The following is an 11,931-nucleotide window of genomic DNA, read 5'->3' on the forward strand; positions in this document are numbered from 1 at the left end:
CCTTCTTTAAATATATTATGTCTTGGAACATTTTCACAAATGAAAGAAATGTTAGTACTTTTATAACCTATTAGTAACACACTTGTTCGATGTTCACAGCACATCCTAACGTCAAAGTCTTCATCACGCAAGGTGGCCTGCAGAGTTTCAATGAAGCCACTTACTATGGTGTTCCTCTAATTGGAATTCCGTTCATGGGAGACCAGCACTACAATGTCGAAAAATTCGTAGCTGCTGAGATTGGCTACAGGCTGCAGTTCCGGCACGTCACGAAGGACGCAGTTTTAGAGGCTATACGAACGGTTCTCGAGGATCCCAGGTACACATTTTTTTCTTTTACACATTTTTAGACTTTCAAGCAGTGCTACGTAGCGGATAATATTGCTGTAAATAATACAGTATGTTTTGAAAAGGAACTAACAACCCTGAAAATTCACATTGATTTATTCATCTGACTTAGAGTCGCTTTTTTGGTGTCATTTTTAGAGAAGTACATTAAGTTATTACCTCAGAGTTAAACAGATTGAATGCGACTTCCATTGCTTATGTGGCACAGATCCCATCTAAAATCAGTTTCTCGCCAAACTAGCTTCAGAATGTCAGGCGTACCTTGTTTAATTGTGGCATAGGTTACTGCTTTCAAATCTAGTGGAGGAGCCAGTATGTGTCGGCAAACACAGCGTTCTTCATGAACCCCCCCCCCCTCCCCCTACACCCAAGAAAAAATCAATACATGTGAGATCCTGTGCAACCGTCGCACCTCAATCAATCCTTTTACGTGGGAGGCGATTGCTGAAGGAATCCCGGGCAGTAGTGAGATAGTCCGGCGGTGCGTCACCTTCCCTGAAGTTTATACTGCCTTCTTGTTCACCCTCGTCAGTCAGCAAGATTGAAAAGTTCTCCAGCATTTCTGGGTACACTACTCAGTTAATTATTTTCTTCACCTACATCTACATCTACATAATTACTCTGCAAATCACAATTCAATGCCTGACAGAGGGTTCATCGAACCACCTTCAAGCTATTTCTATACCGTTCCATTCTCGAAGGGCGCGCGGAAGAAACGAGCATTTAAATCTTTCTGTGCGAGATCTGATTTCTCTATTTTTTTATGATTATTTCCGGCTACGTAGGTGCGCGCCAGTAAAATATTTTCACATTCTGAGGAGAAAGGCGTTGCCTGAAACCCCTTTTTTTTAATGATTTCCACCCCAATTCACACAATTCTCTTCCCTATTTCGCGATAATACAAAACGATCTGCCCTTCTTTGAACTACTTCGATGTCCGCCGTCGATCCTATATGATGCGGACCTCACATCGCACAGCAATCCTTCAGAAGAGGAAGTACAAGCGTAGTGTAGGCAGTGTCATTATTAGATCTGTTGCATTTTCTTAATGCTCTGCCAATAAATCATCACCTTTGGTTTGCTTTACTCGCGACATTGTCTCTGTGATCGTTCCAACAAAATTATGGTTCAAATTGCTCTGAGCACTATGGGACTTAACATCTGTGGTCATCAGTCCCCTAGAACTTAGAACTACTTAAACCTAACTAACCTGAGGACATCACACACATCCATGCCAGAGGCAGGATTCGAACCTGCGACCGTAGCGGTCACGCGGTTCCAGACTGAAGCGCCTAGAACCGTTCGGCCACCCCGGCAACTAAATTATTAACTTAGTTATAAGTGACTATAATCCCTAAGTATGTAGTTGAATTTACACCCTTTAGGTTTGCGTGATTTATCGTGTAACCGAAATTTAGCGAATTCTTTTTTGGTACTCATGTGGATGATTTCACACTTTTCATTATTTAGAGCCAATTGCCACTTTTCGCACTATACAGATACCCCGTCTAAATCGTTTTGCAATTTGGTCTCATCGTATGATGACTTTATGAGACGGTAAAAGACAGAATCATCCGCAAGCAATCTAGGAGTTCTACTGAGACTGTCTCTTAAATAGTTTATGTAAATCAGGAACAGTAGAGGACTTACAACGCTTCACTGGGGAACGCCAAATATTAATTCCCTTTTCACTCGATGACTCTCCGCCAGTTACTACGAACAGTGACCTTTCTGACAGGAAATCGTCGGTCCAGACGCAGAACTGAGACGATAGTTCATACGCACGCAGTTTGGTTAGAAATCGCTTGTGTGGCAGTGTGTCAAAAGCCTTCTGGAAATCTAAAAATTTGGAATCAGTTTGACATCGCCTGTCAATAGCACTCATTACTTTGTGAGAATAAAGAGCTAGTAGTGTTTCACAAGAACGATATTTTCTGAATCCGTGATGTTAGCGATATTGGTCTATTTCCTTTCTTGGATATGGGTGTCAGTTGTGCAACGTTCCAGCCCTTAGGTAACGATCTTTCGAAGAGCGAGCCGTTGCGTACCATTGCTAAGTATGGAGCTATTGTATCAGAAACTCTGAAAAGAACCTGACTAGTATACAATCTGGGCCAGAGACCTTGCCTTTATTAAATGATTTAAGGTGCTTCGCTGCACCGAGCATATCTGCTTTTAAGCATATCTGCTTAGAAGCCATCCTAAGAGACAATCTCCATCCCTTCCGAACTGACTATGCAAATGTAGACGAGATGTGGCTCAAATTCAGACATATAGTAGCAACAGCAATTGAGAGATCCATACCTCATAAATTGGTAAGAGATGGAACTGATCCCCCACGGTACACAAAACAGGTCCGAACGCTGTTGCAGAGGCAACGGAAAAAGCATGCGAAGTTCAGAAGAACGCGAAATCCCGAAGAGTGGCTAAAATTTACAGACGCGCGAAATTTGGCACGGACTTCAATGTGAGATGCCTTTAATAGGTTCCACAAAGAAACATTGTCTCGAAATTTGGTAGAAAATCCAAAGAAATTCTGGTCGTGTGTAAAGTACACAAGCGGCAAGACGCAGTCAATACCTTCGCTGCGCAGTGCCGATGGTACTGTCACCGACGACTGTGCCTCTAAAGCGGAGTTATTGAACGCAGTATTCCGAAATTCCTTCACCAGGGAAGACGAATGGAATATTCCAGAATTTGAAACACGAACAGCTGCTAGCATGAGTTTCTTAGAAGTAGACACCTTAGGGGTTGCGAAGCAACTCACATCGTTTGATACGGGGAAGTCTTCAGGTCCAGATTGTACACCGGTTAGGTTCCTTTCAGATTACGCTGATACAATAGCTCCCTACTTAGAAATCATATACAACCGCTCGCTCACCGCTAGATCTGTACCTGCAGATTGGAAAATTGCGCAGGTCGCACCAGTGTTTAAGAAGGGTAGTAGGAGTAATCCATCAAACTACAGACCTATATCATTGACGTCGGTTTGCAGTAGGGTTTTGGAGCATATATTGTATTCAAACATTATGAATCACCTCGAAGGGAACGATCTATTGATATGTAATCAGCATGGTTTCAGAAAACATCGTTATTGTGCAACGCACGAAGTAATGGCCGCTATCGACAGGGGATCTCAAGTTGATTCCGTATTTCTAGATTTCCAGAAAGCTTTTGACACCGTTCCTCACAAGCGACTTCTAATCAAGCTGCGGGCCTATGGGTTATCGTCTCAGTTGTGCGACTGGATTCGTGATTTCCTGTCAGGAAGGTCGCAGCTCGTAGTAATAGACGGCAAATCATCGAGTAAAACTGAAGTAATATCAGGTGTTCCCCAGGGAAGCGTCCTGGGGCCTCTGCTGTTCCTGATCTGTATAAATGACCTGGGTGACAATCTGAGCAGTTCTCTTAGGTTGTTCGCAGATGATGCTGTAATTTACCGTCTAGTAAGGTCATCCGAAGACCAGTATCAGTTGCAAAGCGATTTAGAAAAGATTGCTGTATGGTGTGGCAGGTGGCAGTTGACGCTAAATAACGAAAAGTCGTTGGTGATCCACATTCCAAAAGAAATCCGTTGGAGTTCGATTACTCGATAAATAGTACAATTCTCAAGGCTGTCAATTCAACTAAGTACCTGGGTGTTAAAATTACGAACAACTTCATTGGAACGACCACATAGATAATATTGTGGGGAAGGCGAGCCAAAGGTTGCGTTTCATTGCCAGGACACTTAGAAGATGCAACAAGTCCACTAAACAGACAGCTTACACTACACTCGTTCGTCCTCTGTTACAACATTGCTGCACGGTGTGGGATCCTTACCAGGTGGGATTGACGGAGGACACAGAAACGGTGCAAAAAAGGGCAGCTCGTTTTGTATTATCACGTAATAGGGGAGAGAGTGCGGCAGATATGATACGCGAGTTGGGATGGAAGTCATTAACGCAAAGACGTTTTTCGTCGCGGCGAAATCTATCTACGAAATTTCAGTTACCAACTTTCTCTTCCGAATGCGAAAATATTTTGTTGAGCCCAACCTACAAAGGTAGGAATGATCATCAAAATAAAATAAGAGAAATCAGAGCTCGAACAGAAAGGTTTAAATGTTCGTTTTTCCCGCGTGCTGTTCGGGAGTGGAATGGTAGAGAGATAGTATGATTGTGGTTCGATGAACCCTCTGCCAAGCACTTAAATGTGAAATGCAGAGTAGTCATGTAGATGTAGATGTAAGTTACTCATGCTCGCAGTTGTTCTCGATTCGTATTGTGGAATATTTACTTCGTCTCCTTTGGGGACGGGGGTTTCGGAAAACCGTGTCTGGTACCTCTGCTTTAGTGGCACTGTCATCAATGGCACGCCGTTGCTATCACCCAGTGAAGGTATTGATTGCGCCTTGCCGCTGGTGTATTTTACACATGGCCAGAATCTGTTTGGGTTTCCTGGTTTCCTGCCAGATTTCGAGACAGAGTTTCGCTGTGGCAGCTGTTAAAAGCATTTCGCATTGAGCTTTGCGCTAAATTTCTAGCTTCTATCAAACTTCGCCAATCACGGGGATTTTCCGTTCTTTCAAATTTACCATCCTTTCTTCGTTCCTTCAGTGACATTGTTCTGACATAGGGGATGTTTGTGAACCATGAGGGATTAGTACAATCTCTTATTAATTTATGTGGTATATATCTGTCAACTGCCGTCGATACTATTTCTTTGAATTCAAACCCCAGCTGGTCTACGCATACATAATTAGACTGGAATGTTTGGAGACTGTCTCTTAGAAAGCGGTCGATCGAATTTTTATCTGCTTTTTTAAACAGATGTATTCTGCGTTTATTTTTGATGGGTTTAGACGTTACGGTATTCAGTCTCGCTACAACTGCTTTGCAGCCACTATTCCCGTATCCGTCATGATGTTCCCTATTTGCTCTGTCTTGTTTGTTGCTAAGAGGTCAAGTATGTTATCGCAGCGATATGCGCTTCGAATGGGCTCCTATTCTAATTATCCGAAATAATTTTGTGAGAAAGCATTCAGTACAATTTCGGACAACGTTTTATGCCCACCGCCGGCTGCAACCTGTATTTTTGCCAAAATATCGAGGATAGATTGGAGTTACCAACTGTTTGCGTGGGGTGCCTGTTCCAAAGAAAAAACAATTTTTCTTTGATGTTTTCAGCAGCTGTGTCATCTGCGTCTGCGGGTCGGATAAACGAAGCAGTTATTAATTTATTCCTGTTGTCAATTATAACCTCCAATCATACAAATTCATAGAAAATATCTACTTCAATTTCACTACAAATAAAAAAACTTCTGACGGGGGTAAAAACTCAGCTATCAGCTGTATTTAATTTATCCTTTATGAACACTGTTAGGTTCTTTGAAAAACGTTCAGCTGAACGTATTTCCTGCTTTAGCCAGCTTTCCATATAACGATTTAAGCTTCAGTGCTTTCTATCAGCTCTTGGAGCTCTAGTTATTTCCCAACACAGCTACGAGAATTTTGAGCTACAATATCGATTGTTGCTAGGTTTACCTTCCTGTATTTGTCCTGCACTCTTTTAGACAGACACACATTCTGTAATTTCCCGCCAGCCGGGCGGCCGAGCGGTTCTAGGCGCTTCGGTCTGGAACCGCGCGACCTCTACGGTCGCAGTTTCGAATCCTGCCTCGGGCGTGGATGTGTGTGATGTCCTTAGGTTGGTTAGGTTTAATTAGTTCTAAGTTATAGGGGACTGATGACCTTAGAAGTTAAGTCCCATAGTGCTCAGAGCCATTTGAACCAATTTTTGTAATTTCCCGCCGCATGAAGTGGCCGCTAGGTTTGAGACGCCATGTCGAGGATTGCGCCGCCCCTCCCGCCGGAGGTTCGAGTCCTCCCTCGGGCATGGGTGCGTGTGTCTTGTTCTTAACATAAGTTAGTGTAAGTCATGAGTAAGCCTAGGGACTGATGGCCTCAGCAGTTTGGTTCCTTAGGAATTCAAACTCATCTGAACATTTTTTTTTTGTTATTTCTTGAGACCCTCTAACTCATAAAACCACCAAGTCCCCTCCACGTAACCCTCCTCCCCCCCTCCACGTGTAGCCACTTCCCGTGTGTAGCGAATACCTGAACTATTAAGCGGAACCCAGGATCCAACCAGACAATGGCGCAAATCAAGGAATCTACAACCACACGGTCGCAGAACTGCCTGAGCTTCTGATTGAGACCCTACACTCTGTACCAAAGGACCACAGTCGTTTCTGTCGACGATGCTGCAGATAGTGAGGTCCGCCTTCAGTTGCATGTAAGACATCCAGTATTTACCATTTCAGCTAGCGGCCCTAAACCAGAGAGAATATCTTCTGATCCAAAGCGACACACCTTGCTGGTACCGACATCAGCCACTATCTGTAATTGGCTGCATCTTGTGCTCTTTATGGCATCCAGAAGCACGCTTACCACATCTCGAATAACTCCTTCCGGTATGCATGCAGAGTGCGCACTGGTTTCCTTCCCCTTCTTGGCAGCCATATCTCCAATGGACCCCACTACACACCTAGCGTTGGAGCTCCCTACTACCAGTAAACCCACCCTCTGTGAACGCCCAGACCTTGCAGGCTGAGAGGCTTTCTCTAGAACACGACGAGCAACTGCATGTGGCTCAGAGACTTTGTTGGCCACAGAAGTACCCGAAACATGTTCTTCAGACGGACTGGAGGGTGGTGGAGAGGGGGCATCGGATCGGCCACTCGGAATATCTTTTGTCGCCTGTCACAACTTCGAGCGACCACTGGCGACGGGTCTACATCAGTGCATACAGTACCTGGGATGGCCACAGTGGTGGACCAATCGAGGGACTCATGGGATGTGCTGGACGTCCCTCGGATCCTCACGTCTGCCCCCCCCCTCCCCCCCCCCCCCCATAGTGATGCCCATCGGCAGTAGCTTAAAGGTGTGTGACCGAAAACAACACTGCCTGAATCTGTGAACGAAGGGTCGCCAACTCAGCTCACATCTGAACACAGCAGTCGCATCTTTAACGTTTGTGCTCCTGTCTTCCTCAGTTGCGTGTAATATTACGCTATATTGACAATTTTCACTTTTTGGACCGTCTGAATGGAAGTTTAAAAATTTTTGGTAAGGACTATGGGACAAAACTGCTGAGTTCATCGGTCCCTTGGCTTACACACTAATTAATCTAACTTTAACTTACGCTAAAGACGACATACGCACCCATGCCCGACGGAGGACTCGAACCTCTGACAGGGGCTGGGAGCTGTGCGAACCGTGACAAGACGCCTAGACCGTGCCACCCCAACTGGCGTATCATATCCGTGGCACTCTCTCCCCTGTTTCGCGACAACACGAAACGAACTGCCCTTCTCTCAACCAGTTCGATGTTCTCCACCAATCCTAGATCGTAAGAATCCCATACCCCACAGTAATACACCAGAAAAGGGAAGCAAGCGTGGTAGACCCGTTGCGTCTTCTAAGAGTTCCGCCAATAAAACGCAGTTCTCGGGTTCTCTTCCCCTCAACAATATCTGCGTGATCTTTCCAATTTGTGTTATTCGAAATTGTAATCCCTATATGTTTAGTAGACTTGACGGCCTTCGGATTTGTGTAGTTTATCATGTAACCGAAATTTAGCTGATTGCTTTTAGTGCTCATGTTGTCTATCACACGTTGCTGTTCGTAGTCTGGCTTCAGCTACCAGAGACCGTGGTCATGTGTGTGTGAGTTGCATTTGCGTGATAGTGTGTGTGTGTCTGTTTATTTTTGATAAAGGCCTTGTTGGCTGAAAGCTTATTGTGTGACAGTGTTTTTGTTGTGCCTATCTGCGACTCAGCATCTCCACTATATGGTGAGTAGCAACAAGTAACAGTTTTTAGGCACTTTTACATTGTGAAATGTTTGATTATGAACAGAAATGAAAGAATATTGCTGTGTTTGTTTTTGAAGATAAGGGAGTGATATTCATGAAATTAGCTAATTTAATTCAGAGTAGGTTCGCGACCACGCTGGATGATTCCGCTACACCCCTTAATTGCAAAAAATTGTTTTTCTTGTTACCAAACTCTCTTTGGGACAATTAAATCTATCGGATTTTCGTCTCATGTAGTGCGGGTTCCGTTTATTCTTTCTCAGTCATATCCACACTTCCTTTCAGAGCGCTTTACAAATGTCTGTCTTTACTGTACCAGTCTTTGCGTGAACTGAGGAATGCTAAGCAGCTCACCTCATACACTGGAAAAAAAATTTGAGGCTTACCTCGAGTTCAATAACATCGATTTTATTAGAAAGTCATATGTGTCGTGGTCACATGAACAATGAGACGGGTGGACTTCAGTGTTCGAGTTGTTTTATTAATATTGTTTGTATGTATTCGTATGTTACAGTTAACTGCATAGTTTCTTCCAGTACTTGCGCCTATGATTCTGATAAATAGTGTTGTATTATCCCCTGTGTTCGTGCTAAAGAAATTTATATGAAAAGTATACCATTCTTTGTTGTAAGACGATAATGTACTGCTGACTGTGTGTGGTGCGAAATACATGGTGTTTGAAAAAGAACTCCCTAGTTTTAAGTACAAATTTAGTGGGGAAATTAAAGAAAAATTACATCTATGAGTACATATCACGAAAGAGAATTCCTTCAAGTTTTGTTTAATGTTAGTAGACGTCAACATTGGATCCATTTGTTGCCCTGCACATGTCGAGACAATATTCCACTTCTCGCCACGCATTCACCAACATTTCAGATGTGACTGCCCCAACCGCAACGACGATTCTTTCCCGTAGCCTTCGCTCTTTCTATACCACATCCGTTGTCTACTGCCTTCTAGTATTTATTACTTTTATACGTCTATCCCAATTACAAGGTCTCCTTCTCTCTTAGCATAAAAAGTACGTGAATATGTTTCCATACCAAAGCTTTTGGGAAAATTTTTAAAGATGCTGAGGAAGGCGGAATGGTGTAGCTGGTACTCCGCTTTTCAATCAGAGTCTTTTAAATAAACAGGAAGGCATTCGCATATTTTGCCGTCCGATAGGAGCAATTTTGTGCTGGTTCCCTTATTTTCCTAGCTGCAACAGAACATGTCACTCACATGAAAACAAACGTATTGGCCAGTAAAATTTAGATAGTTTGCTTTTCCATTTTAGATAGTTCCTTTCCCTGCTGCAGCAGGGCATGTAACTTATATGCAAACAAAATTATTAGCCGTAAAATTGAGAGAGTTTAGTTACGTGAAATTAAAGTAACTCAAAACTAATTCTACACCTCAGATCTGACTTAAAGTGCAAAAAAAAAATTTTTGCATGTGTGTCAGCATTACAACCTGGGGTTTGCAGAACCCTTATGACAACAACGGAGACACTTTACAACATATTTATCGATGCTACATCCCTGTATAATCTACGTTTTCGCATCACACCGGATTTTAAGTACAGAAGTAGGGTAACTTCAACATCAGCATCTCGGAGACGGATAAAAAATCACGAAATTTTTAAGCTTGTTCGAGATCTGGATCTTAGGAACAGGTGGGATATTAGGGAAAAAAAATCAGTCATTCGCTGTGCATAGCCGTCTGGCAATCCGATGCTGGATTTTGGTGGGAAAAAATGGTAAAAAAAGGTTTTTTCAGGTTTTCTAAGGAACCGTACATGAACTAATGGTGCCTACACAAACCCCATAAGGCCCACCGTAGAGCACATCAAATACAAAACAACTAACAGCTTTACTCCACTTGCTCGAGCTGGAGGAAGTGTGTAAATTCATACTTTTACCCTGTACTGTAGGATAGTGACACTAAGACGATCCATTTGTCGGTTATACAAATGGTCACTAGCCAAAGGGCTATCGGAAACACTTTACTCTACCATTCTATCATTAACAGAACCCTCGGTAAAAGTCCCGGAAAAATTCCGTTTTTATGTGTGGCGTTTTGGGACATATTTGTAAACATGCTGTTCCATGCATACCGATCACAAAGCAGCATAATATATTTTAGTAATCTATTCAGTGACACCGACTTGACCTCACTTTCTTCACTTGTTGTTTATACTGATTAGAATACTACAGTTCTGGACACAAGCCTGCTTTGCGAAGTTGCGTTATCCGTGTTAATGCCAAACTTGAATCCCAGTAATGCTATTAATCTCCACTATTGATTAAATTAGTTAGAAGCATGTATGACTGAAAATTCAACATGTTGTAATATTTACTCACGTGCGAATGGCCCTGGACTTGCTTGTGAAATATTTTGAACGTGTCTTGATTTTGCTTACGAATAACACGAAACCTCTACATATGACGATAACCCATTCACCTCCTTAGCACAGCATTATGTTCATTTACTCTCAAGATTTGCTGGTGATATGGTGTGATGTCAACAGGTATCGGGAAAACATGAAGAAGCTGTCAGCAGTGTATCGCGAGCACCAGGCACAGTCGCTACCACAGGCCGTCTGGTGGATAGAATATGTACTGCGTCACAAGGGAGCTCCACATCTGCGAAGTGCTGCCATGGATCTGAGTTGGTACCAACTGCTGCTGCTAGATGTCATCGCCTTCATTCTGGCTGTCGCTGCAGTCGCTACATTTGCGATATATTCACTGGCGAGATATCTGTTTTCCGTCATGTTTAAGACCAAAAAACAGAAGACTCACTGACGAATGATTTTTCGTTAGTTTTGAAGGACTTTAGATTCTATTGTGAGCGATGGCAAGAACTGACTTTTATTGCCTACATTAAAAACGATATGTGGTTAATTGTAAACACAAGTCTCCAGTCCTCGTATTTTTCATTGTCTTCGTGTATGGTTTTAGTCGTGTACAGGAAAATTCCAGAAAAGATATGCAAAATGATGTGGAGAAGGAGGAGGAGGCTCTACATAAAATTGTACATCACCTCTTCCATAACAAGTCATTTCATTCGAAATTGAAAGCTGTATGTTTTTGTCTTTTAAGACAGCAGGTGAAATAAATTTATTTATTTTTAATATCTTAGACTGTTTTACACAGGACCGATAACTAGTCTAATTTGACGTTTTACAATAGTTCTCTGAAATGGGAAGCCCAAAAAACGTAATTGTAGGCAAATGAGAAGCATAATATGAAGTTTAAAAGATCATGGCATGTTTGTTGGTTTGAACACATTAAATATAAAAGACGAAAATGTTAAAAAAATTCTTAGTCTGTAAGCAGACGCCTGTTGGATTATCTGGCAATCTTCATAGTTGGACCGTTGACACGTACTAAGTATCAGTAACCTTTGAGATGTGTGAACAGATTTTTGAGCTTACGTTTCGCGTATTTCTGAGAAGATGAAGTGGTCTTTATTTAGCCACTTTTGTGAAACTCGGAAACTTTATGCTTAGTTAAGTAACTGTACTGACACTGGGAATAGTTTGTTCTTGAAGTGATATGAAAGTAAAAGCTGTCAAAAGGTGGACAGGGAAGTCAAAAAGTCGCTTGACCTCTACAGAGAAGCATCTGTTACGTTCAATGGACAAATGTTTAGAAACCTACGTCGATTTCAATGGCACCAGAAAATTCTTATTTAGTTTCTAAAGGCATTAATCAATATGAAATGATCAAGACCATAATA

The 11,931-nt window shown here is 42.5% G+C and overlaps 1 protein-coding gene across 1 annotated transcript in view; it reads left to right on the forward strand.

Annotated features, from left to right (window-relative positions):
- The window catches only part of LOC124789546 (UDP-glucosyltransferase 2-like), a 111,631-nt gene extending 100,306 nt beyond the window's left edge, over positions 1–11,325 (forward strand). The window contains exons 6-7 of the mRNA XM_047256945.1: positions 100–319; positions 10,718–11,325. Coding sequence (XP_047112901.1) covers positions 100–319; positions 10,718–10,994 — 497 coding nt within the window. The 3' untranslated portion in view covers positions 10,995–11,325. The remainder of the gene's footprint in view (positions 1–99; positions 320–10,717) is intronic.
- The last annotated feature ends 606 nt before the right edge of the window (positions 11,326–11,931 follow it).

Source organism: Schistocerca piceifrons, chromosome 3 (genome assembly GCF_021461385.2).
Source record: "Schistocerca piceifrons isolate TAMUIC-IGC-003096 chromosome 3, iqSchPice1.1, whole genome shotgun sequence".
NCBI classification, from domain to species: Eukaryota; Metazoa; Arthropoda; class Insecta; order Orthoptera; family Acrididae; genus Schistocerca; species Schistocerca piceifrons.